Here is a 20172-nt window from a genome sequence, read left to right as displayed (position 1 = left end):
ACAGACTGAAACTGGCTCCTTGCTTGTCTCATGGCTAACCGGATCCTCTGTTTTCAGCCCCGGATTTGTGGCTGTGCTCGCGCGGAGGACCCACGGAGATGAAGGTAGGCTCATTCATTCCGCCGCTTCCTGTCATCTAGATATTCTGCAAAACGCCAGGCTCCTCACTCCTCAGCCTGCATGAGGAAGAGGTTTAAAAGCAGACCTATGCACAAAGTAGAGTTCCTCACTTCAAAAAAACTGAAACTTTTCTCTCTGCTGTGTTTTGTGTTTAGAGATTTGAATGCTGAGTGTTGGTCCTTGTTAGAGTTGTGAAGATGAATGTGAGGCCGACATGAATATGATTGGATGTTATTGTTCTGCAATGATGTACAAAATATTATTATGGTCTTATTTTATGTGTTTGGCTTTAAATAATACTGGAAAAGGGACGTAAAACTTGAAGGGATCGTCTATCTGCTCTTGTAGCTCCAATCATCTGTTTTTAAAGTGTTCCCAGTGGTCTTTTAATTATCATTGCACCACTTTTGCCCCAAATCCAAAAAGCCTGTAACTTTCTAGGACATAGTTTCTGCAGAGCAGCAGGAGTTCGTCAGAAATTAGTGTCTAAGTTGTGGGCTGGTCTGTTGACTTGGAGTGAGACTGTGCTCATTTCCCATGATCTGTGTTTACATGGTCTCCCACTAGCCCCTCACACCCCCAACCTAACATTACTGGTGCAATAAAAATGACGAGCAGTAACAGATATCCAGCTGTACAGCTGTGCAAGTGGATGCATCAGAATGGAGCGGAGCAGGGTGCTTGTGGCCCCAGCTATTGTAGTTTGTACACAACGACAGACTTTCATCAACAGCATTTTTTTTGTCTGCTCATGATTCACATTGATTTAAATAAAGTAATACTCAGATGTGCAATTTGAGTCCTAATTTTCTTTATATAAATCCTCCACTGTGTGAAAAATGTTACATCAAAACAATGTTTGTTGGGTGTTTAACAAAGCTCTAATAGCATTTTATGTAATTTTTGACCTGCAGACATTCCGGTCATACCAGAGTTCTAGCGGTGCTCTGTAGCAATAAGAGGAGATCCCACACATCTCTTCTGCACCGTAACATTCGTCTCATTGCTTGCATATTTTATGCATTTCTCTGACAGAATATCAGAAAATGATCAGTGGAGTTATAGAAGTATTGGAAAAACTGGAAGTTTTTCTTTTTGGGAAGCATCCTCTGAAGTCCTTTTGTCTTCAGTCTGTCTCTGGCCTTTTGCGTTTAAATCTGTCAGTTGTTGCCATGTGAACCATCGCTGGAATTGTAACCCACAGAAGTGTGTCACTGACTGTGGCAGTATTTTTAAATACATGCCATTTCAGACCGCATAATAACCACCCCACTGCATCGTGCAGCGAGCAGAACATGTTGATCAGCCTTGGGACGCAAAAGAAGAAGAAGCTGCTGTGATCATTTGTTGTCTCTTTCCCATTAGCAGGGTGACGCTTGTTGTGGTCAGATCAAAACTATGTCACCAACCACTAAAACACACGGGGTCATTAGTTCTTGAAGAGAAAATGATTAAAACACGATAAGGACAACTCAAGAGGCGGACAAACATTTGATGTGAAACAAAACCTCTTCATACATGTACATTTATTTCCTCTGGTTTCATGTTTTGATTATTAAAAAGAAAGTCGGCTCTCTTTATGATGAGTGCACAAATATGACATGAAGGACATTTACTACTGGATCATTTATTATTCCCACTTCTGGTCTGGCAGCTGTGATGTTTGCATTTTCAAATCTGCTGTTATTAATACAACATAATACGATTTATTTTTTTAGAGCGCTCAATTTAGCTTTTAGTTGATTTTAACTGCTAATTTATTCTATTAGTTTTAGTATAGGCTATTTTATTTATGTATTTATTTTAATTTTATGCATCTTATTTTCAATTTTATGTTTTTTTTTTTTTGTTTTTTTTTATGTTTTTAATTTTAGCATCTTATGATTTTAGCCCCAGTGTTTCTTGAGGGGATCTTTTCCTCCAGGGATTGCCGGCTTGGTCAGCGGTTGTTGCTGCAGTTGTTGCCCTTGCTGGGGCGGCAGGGGTCTAATTTTACAGCTTTTGGCTGTGAAGGGGACCCTGGTGTTGTCCCGGTCTGGGTGGGCACTGTGGCGATATTCCGGTGGCCGGGCTGGCTCCTGGTATGAAAGGATTCCCAGATACTGTTTCCTCACAGCAGAGCCAAGCCATACTTGTTTATTTATTTATTTATTTATTTATTCTTTTACAGTTACATAGTCATATTTCATTGTACGTGGGAGCCATGGGTCATGTGGTTTAATGGAGGGGAGTGGGAAGGGTGAAGGGTGGGTTGGGGTTTTTATTGTAATGTTGTGTGTTTACTGTTTTTAGTGTTAAAGTGCTTCGAGCTGCACAAAGTGCATGAGAAGCGCTATTTTATAAATAAAGTTTGATTTGATTGATTTGATTTAATAACAGTTTAGTTTTTTTTATTTTCATTTTCTTTCTGCATTTCAGTCATTGAGCTTTATGGGATTGACCTAACTTTACCAGATATTTCCATTCAAAATGTATGTATTTATTAAGAATGCCTATATGTTCAATATTTTAAAAGTTTAGGAGGTTTGTATTTTTTAAAAGCTATTGGTGTAACTGTTATTATTTCAGATAGAAACTGAAAATTACAACAATGACAGAATTAAAGTTGTGTATCTTGGTTTAATAATACAGTATTTGTGAAAAGTCTAATTCCTTTATCAAACCAGAAGCCAAACTCGTCCTGATCCTTGATGTTTATAACATTGTCTAGCTTTGTGGTGGGACTGAAGGCTGCTTGAGGGGCTTATTCCTGCTTTTAGTTGAGCTTCTGCTGCTATAGAGATGGTGGACACCATGTGGTGATGCAACAGAAGGTACTTTTCTGTCCATAAATCCTTACAGTGCAAAGTACTTTATGACAAACTGCTGTTTAGCTGATCAGAGGACTTCAGATCTGGATTTATTTCACAAACTCGATCTAAACAATCCGTGCCAAAGTGGTGGCAGATTTTGGTCTCTGGTTGGCCTCTTTGACGGGGAGTTTTGTGGCTCTTCCATTTAATGCTTTAAATATGGGAGAAGAAGTCGTACTTCTGGTTTAAAAGCAAGACTTTATCAATTAAAGGTACTAACTAGTTTTCTAGTATAAAGGCAGTTTCACTTTTTCTCTGGGGGTTTCAGAGAGCAGGTCGCTGGCTTTGTGGTCCTCTAATGTGGACAAAGACTTGATTCACAGCAGGATTATTTTATGTGAGTTGAGCTGGGAGGAAGTCTTAATTCTTGCTCCTTTGTTTAGCGTAGGTCCTTTCTCCGTCTTACACAATGTTTTAATAAGAAAAAGCAGTTATGTATTCTTAGCAGAACAAAAAGTTACACACTTTAAGCATTGCAGTTCTTTAAATAAAAGCATTGTTCCATAATTAACAGGTTAACTTAATTTAAAAAAAAACAGGTTTTCTGTCAATATTCCCCAAACTAACCCAACAATTTTCCCAAAAGGGAAAAACTAACAAACTGAGAGCTTTTATTACAATGTTTTAGCTTAGAATAACACTTTTCATACGTTTCTGCATAGAAATGTGTTTAAGTGAAGGATGTCAAACTAAAGCTGTTTTAAATGAATAAATAAATATCCAGAATGAACTCACTTGAGCTAAGTGCAGCAATTATTAATCAATCACTGTGTCCAAGCAGTTTTGCTTATTTAGGGGTGCACATAATTAACAGTGATGAAAGTCTTCCGGGAATTCCCGGAAATCCGGGTTTTTGAGCAAACCGAACGTACTTTCCGGGAAATAAAGACCAGGGGCCTCATTTATAAAACTTTGTGTAGGATTTGCGTCAGAAGTGGCGTACGGATGAAACATAGGACGTGCGTACGCACAGAAATATTCGGAGTTATAAAACCGTGCGCACGCACATCCTACGCATCTTTCCCTTAATAAATCACAACCAATTCTAAATGCTGCGCAGCTTTAGCGGCTTCATGACACGCCCATAGTTGCCCATAAATAGTCCGTGAAACGCCCACAAATTAATATTCATTGATTGCGAAACCATGGCACACACGGAGAGAAAATCAAAAAAACGTAACTTCACTCAATGTGAAGTAGAAGTTATCATTGGCGAGGTAGAAAAGAGAGGAATAATGTTGTTTGGAGGGCACAGTGTGGGCATTACTAATGCTAAAAAGGCACGTGAGTGGCAGACGGCGGCAGACGCCGAAAATGCTGTAGCCTCACAACCTCGGACCGTGGCCGAAATAAAAGAAAAGGTCGGACATCAAAGTCAAGGCAAAAAAACGTCTAGCGCTGAACCCCCCCCCCCCCCCACACACACCCGTGTCTGCCACGGGTGGGGGGGGGGGGGGGGGGGGGGGGACGACACCGGAGCTGACCCCTCCTGATGAGAGACTGGTGACAATAATTGGGGAATCCCTTTTAAGTGGAGTGGTGACTGAGGCGCAGGGGGACACAGACGCGCCAGATGCACCGGGTGACACACCCCCAAAAGCCCGCAGAGGAAGTCGGAACCGGCTCATAAGCCACTCGTCCTCGTTTGCCAACAAGTCTCCTTGCTGTCTAAAGATGCGTTCACTCCGAATTCTTCCATTTGCCACATCTTCTGAGAGCGCAAGATCAGCCATTGTGCGTCATTACACATTGTGATGGGGCATTTTATTTCCATCTATTTAATTGCATCTGACAAGCAACAGATGTCGGGAATAATCGACGTGGAAATGGGAAATTGTTCAGCGCAAATGTAATTTCTTGTTGCTTTCTGAATGGTCGAGACATTCGTTGTTTTATCAAAAATAAAACAAACTAAAGGCATATGCATGAATACCATAATTCCGTACCTTATGAAGAAATGTTTTACTATGAAAACAACTTTCCCCAGTGGACAATTAATGCATCTCTCTCTATCTATCCATCTGTCTGTCTGCACCTCTATCTGCTCCGCCAGACGGAAACATTGACGGGAATGTCAGTTTTTTATATTATTTCCTTCTGTTAACTATATTATTTATGAGGATGAATTGCACAACATGCCAATATTGCAGAACATATTTCACTTTTCTTTTTGCAAATAAGTGTTCAATTGAATTTCTGTTGTAATTTTCGTTTGATTTTTTTTTGTTTGTTTCACTGCTGATCGGTCCAACGGGTGTTCGTGTAGCTGTTAATTGTCAGACTTGCTTTGTGAAGTCTTCATGTTATTTCTGAGAGGCAGTATTGTCATTTTCACTTTCACGTGTTTCTTCCATCTGCCGACGGCGTCGCCGTTTCTCATTTCACCCGTTTTTGTGCGTACGCCTGGGTCAGAGCTTGCGTGAAGGACCGCACATTTTCCCGTCAAGTTTGCTTTTTATAAATCTCAACTATTGCGTAGAGAGTGGCGTACGCCTTCTTTTGTGCGTACGCAACGTTTATAAATGAGGCCCCTGATCTCTACGGACAAATCGCTTTCCGGATTAAAAAATGGTCTGAAATCAGCTAATTTTAGCTTTATTTTCTATATTTCTCCGCAGATCGCTTCCTCTATGGTCGTGGCCATCTCTCGTCTTCCCGGCCTAATTGACCAATGACGGGACGTTTTAGTTGCTTTCGGATGCGTCGACGGGTCTGATTGGCTCTGTCTGCACCACGTGGTCAGCGTGACTTGCTTCCCTAGAGACCAAAACTGGCGGACCCACGCTAAACTTTCACAAACACATCTGAAGAGTTTGCGATCAAATTTGTGTTAAAATAATGGCAGGCATCGTCATTATTGAGCGTGGTCACGACCTCAGTTGTGAGAAGACGATAAAAAACAAATTGAAGTGGTCTTGGCTGGAAAAAAAAGATTTTTATGGTAGTGTAGGTCAAATACTTTTTTGTGTAAAATAATCTCAAAACCACATTTTGAAATAATTTCAATTTTAGTTTTGAGTTTCAGTTTTTATTTTGAATACATTTCTTTATCTAATTTATTTGTATTTCCTAATTACCATGATTTAGTTCAGTATAGTTGACATTAATTATAAGTATTTGATAGTTTGGACCCGCACTCCCTTAAAAAACAATGTTTACAATGTTTAGCTTAGTTTGTATGTTTGTTTTGATATTTCCCAGATTACTTAGTATTGGTGTTAAAGAATTGATGTATTATGTTATAGAATTATAGTTTAAAGCAGATCCCATATTTTGATGTAATTATAGTTTGAGAAAACAGTGCAAGTGGATGTTGTACATCAGTCATTTCTAAAGCAGAAATAATGTATAAATAACTGAGGTATTTTCATAGAATATCATAGTTACTGGTGTTCTTTTTGCCATTTGGGGCTTTGATGTTACTATATTTTAGCAATTGTATGTTTTGCAGCTTTAAGGAAAAGCGTAGATTGTAGGATTGTGTTACTTTGAGCAATTTTTCAAATTCTTTTTTAGGACCAGCAAGTCCTTAATGGAGAGTCAAACTAGGGGTTTGAATGACAAATCATGATGCTCCAATTAGTCTTAGTTTCTTGATAAAGAAGTGAATAACTAGCTGCCAGAATGCACCAGAATGCATCTAAGACCACGTATTTTTCCAAAATTTTGCTCTGTGCCCGCCATATCGCTCAAAAAAAAAGTTCAGGGATTTTTTCCTTACCTGACTTTCATCACTGAATTAAGCAAATGATGTTTTAAATCTAACAATACAGGACTGGTTTGTGTGTCTCTTTTTATTATTCACATTTTAAACCTCTAAAAGTTGAATTGCATAGTGATATTTTAAAATGCGTTGTTCAACGGTTGATTAGTTTTGAAAGATAAAAGCCGTTAGATGCAGATCCATTAATAAAAACGGCTTTTTACATAGACGCGTGCACCTTTCTGCTTCTTTTTCGGCCGTCCTCCTGTGCGGTTCTGATCCAAATCCTGCACCCTCGGTATATTTTCCACGTCGTATGAACCCTCAAAGTCTGTGTTGATTGCTCCTCTGCTGGTGAGATCACTCACAGCCGCTCAGTCATCTCCTCTCTTTTTCCTTCTTCACTTGAAGCATTAAAAGTTTGAGCGCAGTTTGTTTTTCTCCTCATAACTGAAGGCTTCACCCATCCAGATAATAGAGTCCTTTTTCTTTTCCTGACTGTAACTGAAGGCACAGAGGCGGGGAATAATCACTGGAAACTACAAGGCTCCAAGTGTTTGTGCTGGCATGTGAGCATGACAAATGGAGCATAGGCCTGGTTAACGTGTTGTTACTACAGCTGTTAGGATAACCTAAGCCCCCGCCCTCTTGATTTAAAACTCTGAGAACAGCTTCCCATGGAAAAGGGAAGCATATCCCCCCTTAAGCAGGAGTGGAAACGTGGAAAAGGAAGATTGGGTTTTCTTTGGAGGTGGAGTTCAGAGGCTCTCCAGCCTCAGCAAGAACTAGGGAGCCGGTGGAAATGGCCGCTGTGTCATGTGAAGCTGGTGTAGACGCGGGCAGATGGCGCTCAGGCCGAAGGGTAATGAGATGTTTATCTGAGAGACGGGGACGCTGAAGTGCACTGGACTCTGGCCCTGAACGGCATCTGTCAGAACCTGGGGGTTGCAGAGATGCATGTCCTCATTTGACTGTAGCTCCGTTCCCCCATCAGCTCCCGTAGATTAATGCATCGCAGGGGAGCAAATCGACCCCGTGTGTGACTCCTCTGTAACTCTTTGATGGACAAACAACACATTAAACCGCTGCAGTCACATACTGAACACACAAAAGCAGCAGCTTCATTAGATAGGTGAGCAGCTGTTCCAATGAATGTTCCCACCAAAGATTTCCTCCTCTCTTATGTCGGCCATGAACCTGAAGCTCTCAGACCGTTTTCTGGGCTTCTGAGTCCAAAAAGAAACGTATGAAGCTTGTCGTTGCAGTTTGAGTTCAGCTGCTGTCAGGTTGTGAATCTTATTGAGCAAAAACAAAGTTACAGTGATGATGCTGGGAAGGCAGGACAGTTTCTTTTAGAATTAAGTTTTTAAAAACCAGGTCTACAACAATTTCTAATCATGATTTCATTTCAATACCAATGCCTCATTTATCAAAGCTATTTTTGTGGTCGCTGTACAAACAAAGAGGTGTAAACAAAGCCTAAACTGTAAATTTGTTTAATGTTGCAACACGTATCTATACCTACATGCTACTCTGTGAATAAAAATATTACTGGTGCCGCAATTCTCGAATTGAAACCAAAACAAATGAAATGATGGGTTGTGGGAAAAAGGAAGTCTTTGCATCGTTGCTGCATATTTGCATGTGTTTACATTGAAAGTGTCTAACACATGTTTTGTGTTACATTACAGCTGGCTCATCATTAGCCAGAAAGGGTTTTCTTCATCGTGGCTTTTTAATTGACAAAAAAAAAACATTTCTAAATTTTAATGGTTTTTGTTGTTGTTTTATAATACACAAATATAATTGAAGTGTTAACTGAATCGCATTGAAAGTGAATTGTTGCATCCCTAATAAAGATAAAACTATAAACATAAAGAATGTTTTTCTAGAATCTTTAATTGAGTCCATGAAGAAAGATTGTAATTCTACCAACGTTTTGTTCTCATCATTCCTGTTTTTTCTGTTTCACATCAAACTTTATCTGGACTTAAGAAAGTATCATGAGTTCAGCGTGCAGTTGTGAAAAAGCATTACTAACATCTTCAAACTGTAATAAATAACCAGCCAATGAAAAATAAACTGTCAATAAACTAACTCCCGAATTATTGAACTGGAGACATTCAATCAAAAGTCAATTTTGGTTATAAAATCTTTCACATAAGTGGGGATTAACAACTGGACAAAGGTGGTTCTTCATTCCTAATAACCAGGATTTCTTAAGTTTAAAAAAGCAGTTTGTTTTACAAAAATACAGATTAAAATCTGTATTCCTTCTCTAAGTATAGATTGATTGTGTATTAAGTTGATTGATTTTGTTTTAAACCAGCCCTAGAAAGACGTCAACACAAACTTTTTGAAGTTAAGCCAAATGAAAACAAGTATAACTCAGGATTCACTTTCTAACCGTTTGTTATGCGTGTGTTCAGTAAACAAACTTAATATAGAATCATTCCAAAAGCCCATCAATCATGTCAGACAAAAAAATAAGTGTTATTTAAGGTGAAAGGATCAATTAGTTTTTCTAAGGTTATAAATGTTTTCTCTGCCGAAATTCTATGGAAGCGATTATGTAGCATAAATAAAAAGCAAAGTCAAAACCAGAAATGCTTTTTCTTTTTCAAAATGAAGCTGCATTTTTTGACTCAAAAATATAATAAAAAAGAAAACCACCAAAATGCTTTTTCATTTCCTTCCTCAACACAGCTTATTCTGTCACTTAATTAAAATTAAAATTAAAATGGTATTTGACATTTCATTTTCAAGACGTTCTCTGGTAAATGTGTAGCATAATTCATTTAGAAATGTCTAATTTGACAATTAAAATGGATTAATAGAAATGCTTTTTAATTTTCAAAATGAAGCTGCATTTTTTGACTCAAAATTAAAAAGAAAAAGCAATACTTCAAAATGCCTTTTCATTTTATACTTCAACCCAGCTTTTTCTGTCACTTAATTAAAATGATAAATAAAATAGTATTTGACATTTCATTTTCAAAAAGGTCCATGGTAAATGTGTAGCATAATTCATTTAGAAATGTCTAATTTGACAATTAAAACGGATTAACAGAAATGCTTTTTAATTTTCAAAATGTAACTGCATTTTTTGACTCAAAATTAAAAAGAAAAAGCGATATTTCAAAATGCTTTTTCATTTTATACCTAAAACCGCTTATTCTGTGTCATAATTAAAACGAAAATGCAAAGAGGGGATTGCATTTGCATTTTAACATCCACCTCGCGCACCTTGTCACAATATTCATTTCGAATAAGCATTAGCAGAGGGGAGGCGGGGCGATGACGTCACTGCTTTCTCCGTGTGTCCGGCTGCTGACTGACGCACACACACACACCAGGAGCAGACTGTGTTAGCGGCAGAGACGAGGGTTTTTCAGTGAAGCTCCCGACGATCGCTGAAGGCGGAAATGCTGCTGCGATCTGAAACCATCATATGAATTTGTGTTTCCAGTGGTGTCCAGAACAAAATAAAGACTGATTCCCACATATTTACAAATTTATTTGCAGCTTCGCGGTGAATTTACTGTTTGATGACAGCTGGAGCCCCATCAATAGACAGCAGATTTCTCCATGCTAAACGTTGCTGGTTGGACCAAAACACTCACTCAGCGCGAAGCTGCAGGAGACTATCTTCATAATGTGCTTTTATTACAGTTATGCTAATATTTTACGGCCTGCTCTGCTCGATCATATGTTTTTAAATCCGTGCGGTCAGACGACGCTGAAGTTGACTTGCGATTCACAGCTTCTGATTCGCGAGGGAGCTAAAGGAACATTCTGCTGCATTTTTCACATTAAGATCACCTAAAACCGGGTCCTGTTCAAAAACCGCTGGACCTGGACTGCTCAAACCTGGATTCCTGGATCTTAATAAATCAAACAGCAAATTCACCGCAAAGCTGCAGATAAATGTGTAAATATGTGGGAATTACATCAGTCTTTATTTTGTTCTGTACACCACTGGAAACACAAATTCATATGATGGTTTCTCAGATCGCAGCAGCATTTCCGCCTTCAGCGATCGTCGGGAGCTTCGCGCTCCGCTGTGCGAAGGCAGCTGGCGGTCCGAAGAACAAAAGCTTGTCCGCTGTGCGTCCGGAGGAGGACCGCAGAAGGCGGACATGCAGCTACTTAGTCCTGAGAAGCTGTGGAAACTCATCAGAAGTTCACAACCATCACAAAACCCTCGTCTCTGCCGCTAACACAGTCTGCTCCTGGTGTGTGTGTGTGCGTCAGTCAGCAGCCGGACACACGGAGAAAGCAGTGACGTCATCGCCCCGCCTCCCCTCTGCTAATGCTTATTCGAAATGAATATTGTGACAAGGTGCGCGAGGTGAATGTTAAAATGCAAATGCAATCCCCTCTTTGCATTTTCGTTTTAATTATGACACAGAATAAGCGGTTTTAGGTATAAAATGAAAAAGCATTTTGAAATATTGCTTTTTCTTTTTAATTTTGAGTCAAAAAATGCAGCTACATTTTGAAAATTAAAAAGCATTTCTGTTAATCCATTTTAATTGTCAAATTAGACATTTCTAAATGAATTATGCTACACATTTACCATGGACCTTTTTGAAAATGAAATGAAATGTCAAATACCATTTTATGTATCATTTTAATTAAGTGACAGAAAAAGCTGGGTTGAAGTATAAAATGAGTGAGAATTGTAGTGCTGTCATATCAAACACCATCATTTTTGCTAAATAGCCTTCCTCTGGTGGTTTAACTGGACATGTTGGCCTTCAGATATTGTAACTAAATGACAATGTCGTAATGGATCTGTTAAACATGAACATCTAAAGGAAAAATAACAAAACCTTTTTTTTAAAGACCTACTCTAATGAAACTGGTGTTTTTTATGGCGTTCCATGGCCGCCATTAATTGATTGAGCTCAAAGACAACTGAGCAGGTGGATTCAGGAACTGAGTTCAGGAACTGGGGGCGTAAATTTGGGGGACCTTGAACTTGAGGGAGCAAATTTGCATGTCAAATCCGGCGAGGAGGGACTTTCATTTTTTTAGAGGCTTTATTTGAAAAAAAAAAAAAAAGTTGGATGTAACGTGGATAAAAACGTTGACAACGGCCCAAAACCTATGTAAGAACGTGCAGCGCGTTTATTTTTGTGATGAATGTTTTTCTCATGTGAAAATCACTTTATTAGGTAAAAATACATATAGACTTTAGTTAGCCCGAGACAGAGCTACTACACGACTCAAAGTACAGGAAGATGTATTAGCATGTGGCTAACACATGCTAACAATTGAGCAGCATCTCTCTGTTGTTGATTTAATGTTGATCTATTTTCCTTCATTACATGAGTTTTACCTCTTTTGGGGTCCTGGGAAGATGATTGGGGGGAACAGAAATCAAAAGTTAAGTAAGACACCTATGTTACTAACAAACAAACGGATAAAATAGAATAGGTCTTTAATATAACTGAGTATAAACATACAAAAATAGTAATACAAAATTAAAAAGCAATAATGTAAAATTAAGCAATTAAGCAAAGATTCATTTGATACTACATTGCGCTTGCGCAGTTGTAAGGTTCGCTCAGTTGTTTTTTGCGCTCGTTCAATTAATGGCAGCCATGGAACGCCATATATTTGGTGTTTTTATTTATTTTTTTTACATGTTCTTGTCGCAATTTTGCTGTGATGGAGAACATATAAGTCAGGGATAATGGCCGACAAAGTGTGCATTATCAGAAATTGACGCACGCCGCTGGAAGCCGAACCGTCCGACGCAAAGCGTAAATTTAAAAAAATGCACACTTTGAAGGCCATGGTTCCTTACAAAATAAATAAATATTCAATCCGTTTTTAGTCCCTTATTCTTATAATTTGGGCCTAGATCGCCGTGGATATTTTCTTTTTAATCCACACCCAGCAGCCAATCAGAATAGAGTACTCACTCAGACCATAGTATAATGAAGAGCGTTCCTTTATTCAAGTTTTGGTGAATCGGGAGCCGACGAAAAATGCCATTAGCTATGACTTTACAGAGGGATGCACAAGCTTCCTGCTCCGCTCTATTCTGATCATCAACCGCAAGAAAATAGATCAAAATATAACCTGAGCGGGTTTTTAAATATGTTTTTGTACATCTGTAAAGCCGTTCTCTTGAGCTAAGTTTTGCATATACGTGTATTTGTTTTTATGTAGCCTCTGCTCCAGCTTGTCCTTATTTCTACCTGCTCCTACGATGTTCCAAACACAGGTTATTGCAAAACACAGGTACAAAGGTTGGAGCTTAGACCAATTACCTCCATTCGGTCATTCCTCAGACTGCGTTAGAATCTCAGAGTTGGTGTGTGTTATTTCAGAGACTCAAAGCAGCTGTTTTCTCCTTTTTTTTTACTCCCACTTTGTTCTGTCTGTTACTTTACTAATCTGTCTTTTTATGACCCAGTTATTTTGCTTTCTTTGCCTGCATGTCATAAAGTTTTTCTTCTGGAGAAGAGCCAGATGCTTTAGTTAGAGCTCACGGTGTTGCAATAAAAAATGATGTAGCTTACAAGTAGTTTTACAAGTAATCGGCCTGTCGTATAAAATACCTTTGGCACAGCTTGTTTATAATGGCGGTAGAAACATTTGAAAAGTCTAAAGTCACACCTTTTCTCTCACCGGTGTGTATATATATTTGATTGTTCAAAAGTAAATATATTCTAGGTGCAATATGCATGTCACCTTTTGCGGAGTCACTCAGTCCAGCTCCTGTATACAATCAATGATCAAAACGTCATATCTACACAAAAAAAGAATTCAAAATATATTTTTAAAGTTGAAAAACTATTGAATAATAATAGAAAGCAAAAGAAAAACGTTTATACCAAACAAAAAGTACAGAAGATGAAACATTCCTTTTATATAATCTACCAGTGTATCCTAAGCAGTTATTGTGTTGTGTACATGTGAAGATCAGAGTTGTGTGTTTTAAAGTGTTTTCGCATTCTGTAAAACCTTAAAATTCGATTTTGACATGTACAGGAAGCCGATGAAAGGAGACTGAATCTCGGGATCTTGTGTTTTGTACGATGTGGTTTGATCCTCAGACAGTACCTGACTTCATTCAGTGCTTTCGTTTCCTGTCCTCCAAAACAAAGGAGGAACAGGATTTGATAAACATCTCTCAACAACTCAAGATGGTGCCCAGAAAGCTTCTCTTTTGTAATCATTAAAGCTGTAATAAAGTGGCCTTTCCGTTTGCCTCCGCTGAGGCTTGTTTCTAACGCCCAGAGCAGATGGTATGTGATTTCTATGGATGAGGCACCAAGCTGGTATTGTTAGAGTACAAAATGCTCGTAGAGATGTGTGTTTTTGGTCTTGGCTGTGAGAATGCACCAGTGCTTGTTGATTATGTAATAAGCTTTGAAAATGACTTCTTTTTTTTTCTTTTGCTGTTTCATCATCTTCAGACTTTGGAGGAGCCCCCCTACCTGACGGTCGGGACCGATGTGAGTGCCAAGTACAGAGGGGCTTTTTGTGAAGCTAAGATTAAGACAGCCAAGAGACTTGTCAAGGCCAAGGTAAGTCGTGTTACATGTGCTCACGCCTTAAAATGAACATTTTTCAGTATTTTGGGCGTGTGAAGCTGCAGATCACCGGTCCGTTGCTTTGGTTGGATTCGCTCGGCTTTAATTGTTTATTTCCCAGCTGGTTTGAAAGGATATCCGGGTTGTGGTGATCGTTTAAATTGTGAGTTCGTCCTAGTTGAAGCTTAAATGCTTGTTCTCATTCCTCTGCATTTCAAAGCGGCCTCACCTGTCCGTGCTCTTCATGCAGCTGAAGTACAGACACTGCTCTGTAGTTCCCCGTGTAAAGAAAGAGCCGTGATGTTCATCTCTTCTGACACTCGGGCGGAAATGATCAGATGATGTGGCGTTTGTGTCGTCAGGATTGTGGGGAACACCAGTGGATGCCTGTAGATAAAATCCAGCAGTAGTCGAGCCTCAGTCCACGAATGAAGCACCAACCAAATGACTTTTTTGTTTGGTAGAAGTGCTGTGGTTCTGAGGTCTGTTACACTGATGTGTGTCTATTATTCACGGCTTGTTGTGAGTCTGAATATTTTACAGTAATTGATTCCTCGTCGGCTCTTTGCTTCATTAATCCTTGTCTGCTTGTTTAACAAAGTCGATGGTTACAGCATGTGGCGCGCATCTTTTGAGTGATTTGAACAGGGAGCGATAAGATCTATGTGACATTCTTCTTCATGATTATAATCTGCTCTACAGGACCTGTAAGAAGTTAATTAGTGCCGTGTCATTGTCACTCACTGAAGGGGTTTAACACACCTACAGTCAGTCAGCGCTGACCCTGTGGCTCAGCTGTGAGCGGGCTGTTCAGCGTTCAGGAGTTTCACTGCAAACAAAATGCAATTCTTAGGTAGGGAAATAGACCAGTAATACGTTTTAGTCCAGCTGCCCCCTACAGGTGGATACAGGTCAAAAAGGATCAAACCTGTACGTGGTACACTGGTGGCCCGGACAAAATATCAAGGTTGTAGATTGCACAATGAGCGCATAGAAACGAAAATATTCATGCAAAATGTTTTTCTACGGTCATGCTGTAGGCGACTGGTCATAGCAAACATTGAGGCTAGAGCTGGGCCATATAGAATTTTTACATATATTTTATATATAAATTATTTTGTTGGACTAAAAATACTTCCACACGGCAGAACTATCTGGGCCCATCCTTTTAACAACATAATCGACACTTGAGCCTTCATCTGCGTCCTATTCCCCCACGTTTTTTTAAACTTATCTTCAGATAAGTTAAAGAGTTTGTTTGGTGCCTCTGATGCTAGGTGATACTAGCAAGCTTGATACTACAGGTAACATTCTCCTGTTCACCCTAACTTGGCACTATCCTCAGTGATTGACCCTGTGATACTTAATTCTGTCTGGACAAGAGGCTCTTCTCTTGTGTCAGTAAAGGTTTAACCCCCGTACAGGTGTATGTGACCAAGGCTGTAAACATTGGGTGCACCGTATGTTGAAGGGGTCAGTTATGTGGCGTTGATGTAGCATGTGGACTTTACTCAAATGCATTATGAAATGTAGTACAAAACTGCTCGATGAATGCAAAGCAAATATGAAGAAAAAAGCTGTAGAATAAAGGATGTGATGGATGCATATTTGCATTTGTATGTATATTTACTTATCCTGCTTAAAATAGAGTAAACAAAATGTAATCGGACGCTTTAGCTATTACAGATTTGTTTCCGATCTGCTTTGAAATTACATTTTTAGTAGACAATACACATTTAATTTGTTGGTTAGAGCAAAAGGAAGACAAGTTAATGGCAGAAATAAATAAGTGACAACGCGTGGAAAGAAAAACTATCACTTTGAATAGAATTCAGATAAATAGATGTATTCAGAAAAGGTATTTTCTTGACTTGTGCTATGTTTTCATTGGATTTAGGATATGATGTGCTTTGGTTTCTGTGAGTCCTGCAGGAACTGAGTGTATCTGCGTAGATGCTGGGTGGTCAGGTGTTACTGATGCTGTCTGTCTGAGGTTTCAGATCGGCAAAATAACTCACAGTCCTGTGAAGAAAGGGACATTTTATTCCAGCTGGCAAAAGCGTTATTATGTCGGTAACAGATGAAACGGCGCCTTACTAAGCTCTTATCTCGGTTTGCTTTCGTTTTATTTATGACCGGACAATTCTGCTGCATCTCCCTGTTTATTTTTCTACCATTCATTAAGCTGATGAGAAACGGATCTGTTGTTGTTGCTAGTGAAGTTACTTTTTGGTCAAAAACACTTCCTGTTTTATTTAAAACTGTGTTTGGGTTTTTTTTCCATTATTTTTTTATGTCTTTTTGAAACCTTGAAAACCTTTGAGGAAAACTCAAACAGTTCCTGCAAACACCAGCATTTACATAAAGAGCCCACATTTTGATGAACACTGGAGTTAAGGGAACTATAGTCGTTAATGTGTTTTCTGCTTCTGGTTGTTTTGAAACTGTTCACCAAAAGTAGGTAGTAATAAGCCACAAAACGTTTTATTTGATTCATAACGAACGGTCAGACGTAGTCAGCTACACTGGGATGAATGTTTGATTATTTTATTTGTTTGCGAGATTCAGAAGAAGATTGTCTCAATCAAAAGTAATCTCAGGCTTCAGCCAGTAAAAAAGACCTGCTTTTGTCTATTTGAGGAAGATACTTTAGCTCTGACATCAAAACACACTTTGGAAGACTTCGGTCTTCAATGGGAAGAAGGTCGTTGATCTCCAGGCTCAGACTTATAAAAAAAAACAAATACAATTTAAAAAGTCAAAGAACTGAACTGTAGCCAAAGCTTTGCGGGGAAAAAACACACAATATCAGAATGAAATGATTCGTTGACACTATTTTAGAATCAATTTATTTGATTAGTGTCGGCATTAAACTTTAACATGTTGAGGAGATGGAGGTGTTTGAAAACCTGCCGCATATTGTCTCAAAGACAAATATCAGAGATGTTTTTCAAGCAGCTGGGATGAAGGATGCAGTAAAGCTATTTATGTGTCACAAACATTCATACTGATCTAAAAAAAAATACGTTTTTGTCGAGTTTAATGGAGGAAAACAGACAAAAATGTCAAGTTCCATATTGTTTATCCCTATTGGCTTCTACAGGATTCAAAGACTTTCAACAATTAAGTTACCTTTTACTCTTACTAGTGTAATTAGATTACTTTAGTTACTTCTTTTTGAACAAAATATGTGTTTAAATCAATTCAAATCAAAATTTATTCATAAAGCACTTTTCATATAAAAGCAACGCCAAGTTCTTTACAGGCTTAAAACTAGGGAAACCTTTTAAGGAATGCTCCCACAAACTCAACATAATGAACAAAAGTCAAAACAGAAATGAAACTGAAGCGGAAACTTCCTGAAGTAGAACTTCTTCAGATGACGCTAAACGACTTGAAGAGCGCCGGCCGTGTGGTCTTCTGTCTCTGTAATGCCAGATTGCCATGGAGAAGCAAGATTACCTCGGCGTGATCAGATTATTGTCCACTCGCTCAGGGGAGGATGCAGAGGCAGGGGAGGCAGGCGGGGTTGATGGGCAGACAGCATAGTCAGATGAAACGGTTGGTTTTAGCACCAAAAACTAGAGTTTTGCTCATTTTGTCTATTGCAATCATGCTAAACACGTTGGAAAACCTGCAAATGTCGTTTCTAATGGTCACGTGGTCATTTTTTAATTGTCTTTCTCATGCTTCCTGTCCTCTTTAAGGTGACCTTTAAGTCAGATCTGACCACAGCGGAGGTCCATGATGAGAACATCAAAGGACCCCTGAAGGTGAGGCAGGAGGATACATGCATCCTTTTTATTTAGCAGTTAGGATTTCTCATAGGGACAATAATAATTTCATTAAAGTTCAGGTTGCTGATCATCCTCCTTCATACCGAATGCAGAAGAAACCCGACAGTAATGGGTTCTCAAGCAGTAGCCTTGTAATTTCCCTTCAGTCAATTTGGATTCTTGCGGTTGCCTCGTTAGGTGAAGTAATAGTAATCATCTATGGACGAGCCGGGTAACAGCTGCTGATCCGTCTCACAGGTGGGTGCTGTTGTGGAGGTGAAGAATCAGAACGGAGTTTACCAGGAAGCCACAATCAACAAGCTGACTGATGCAAGTATTTACACTGTTGGTAAGTCCACAGCAAAGCGCTTGACCTGACCTCTGTCAAGCACCTGCACATAAATGCCTTTAACTTCCTATTTTCAGTCCATTTTAAAGAAAATAATGTCTTTAAAAGGCTGTTTCCATCTTTGACTGGCTTTAGTTTTAGATTTTCAAGCTATAGTTTTCATTTAACCTCAGAAAATTACAGTCATGGCCAAAAGTTTTGAGAATTACATAAATATTGGAAAAGACCAGTTCAGGTGTACCTGTTGATGCTCATCAAGAGAATACCAAGAGTCTCTAAAGCAGTAATCAAAGCAAAAGGGGGCTACTATGAAGAACCTACAATATGACATATTTTCAGTTGTTTCACACTTTGTTGTTATGTATATAATTCCACGTGTGTTAATTCACAGTTTTGATGCCTTCAGTGTGAATCTACAATTTTCATAGTCATGAAAGTAAAGAAAACTCTTTGAATGAGAAGGTGTGTCTGAACTTTTGGTCTGTACTGCATGTCTGACATGTACCACGGAAGACAAACGCAACATACATTGAAATGTGCAAAACGGCCTTTAGCTTGTTGGAGAACGGTCTTCCTGCAATATCCTCCTTCATTCTGAGAAAATGAACGTTATTTTCGGTTTTATTGTCCTCCTGGATGCAGTTTGACCTGGGGTTAACACCATTCTACTGTCTTTATTTTCACGCTAATTCTTAGTGTCATTTCTCTCTGCAGTTCCTACTTCACATGAAGTTAGATCAGCGTTTATGGAGTGTTGTGTTTGAAAAGTCCTCAATCAATCAGCAAAATCATTTCTCAAAATGTGTTGTCTTTCATTTTTGTGACGTTTTAACATTTTTCTCAGGATTGTCTTGTTTTTTTTGATTGAAAATCTTTATAAGTACAAGGCTGCATTGTGGGAAAATCAATATGTGCTGCCTCTAAAGCTGTTGAGATCTGAAGTGTTTTAACTGCCGTTTGTCACCTGAGATCACCAAGGAGGGGGGTTTCTTTACCCTCCAAACATCACAGACAGGAACTTCAACTCGCCGTTTAAGTTTAATTAAGAGTTGTGACATTTATTGACAAGAAAACTGATAGAAACTCCTAAAAACAGCCATGAGATTGGGTCATATTTACACAGGACTCATTAGCACCAGTGATTCTTCAGCCTAATAACTTCTGTGTCTCGTCTGCAGTGTTTGACGATGGCGATGAGAAGACCCTGAGGCGTTCCTCTCTCTGCCTGAAAGGAGCACGCCACTTTGCAGAGAGCGAGGTGCTGTATAGCATGTTTGATTTAAGAGCTTTGTTTTTCTTTTTTTTCAAACAACGGCACTTAAAGTCTTTGTCTCCCGTGCAGACCCTGGACAGACTCCCCCTCACCAACCCCGAGCATTTCGGCACCCCCGTCATCGGCAAGAAAGGCAACCGCGGCCGCCGGTCCAACCCAGTGTGAGTGCCGTCCTCCGCCGCGTTCAAGGGGTCATTTAAAACCCGGTGTAAGGATGTGGGGCGCCCCTGCTGGGGGGGGGGGGGGGGGGATGCTCTCATCAATAACAAGCATTTCAAATAAGGAGGGAAGTCTCATCTTCATTCCTGCACTTGAGGCTGGAAAAGAAGAGTCTCCCCTCCTCCTCAGGCAGTTCAATCATCCGATGTGTGTCGGTATGTGAGAGCACATTGTGGTCCTGCTTAGCCCCCCTCCAGTAAGGATTTCATGCACTGATGTGTGTGCTCCTGGGAGACAGCACAGTTTTCTGCAGGGAAAAGGGTTTATTTGGTAGAATTGTGTCTGCTCTATTGCCAAAAAAAAAGAAAACAAAACAGTCTTGGTCCC

The 20172-nt window shown here is 39.3% G+C and overlaps 1 protein-coding gene across 6 annotated transcripts in view; it reads left to right on the top strand.

Annotated features, from left to right (window-relative positions):
• arid4b (AT-rich interaction domain 4B) overlaps positions 1 to 20172 on the top strand; it is a 43135-nt gene that overhangs the window by 1669 nt on the left and 21294 nt on the right. For all 6 annotated transcript variants that reach the window (XM_020709759.1, XM_011484712.3, XM_011484710.3 and 3 more), the window contains exons 2-7: positions 58 to 104; positions 14112 to 14222; positions 17936 to 18001; positions 18263 to 18353; positions 19532 to 19611; positions 19696 to 19787. In XM_020709759.1, the coding sequence (XP_020565418.1) occupies positions 99 to 104; positions 14112 to 14222; positions 17936 to 18001; positions 18263 to 18353; positions 19532 to 19611; positions 19696 to 19787 (446 nt within the window). In that variant the 5' untranslated portion in view covers positions 58 to 98. The remainder of the gene's footprint in view (positions 1 to 57; positions 105 to 14111; positions 14223 to 17935; positions 18002 to 18262; positions 18354 to 19531; positions 19612 to 19695; positions 19788 to 20172) is intronic.

This window comes from Oryzias latipes, chromosome 15 (assembly GCF_002234675.1).
Source record: "Oryzias latipes chromosome 15, ASM223467v1".
Classification (NCBI taxonomy): domain Eukaryota; kingdom Metazoa; phylum Chordata; class Actinopteri; order Beloniformes; family Adrianichthyidae; genus Oryzias; species Oryzias latipes.
The sequence above is the reverse complement of the archived record's forward strand: the minus strand, read 5'-3'. Positions and strand labels throughout refer to the sequence as shown.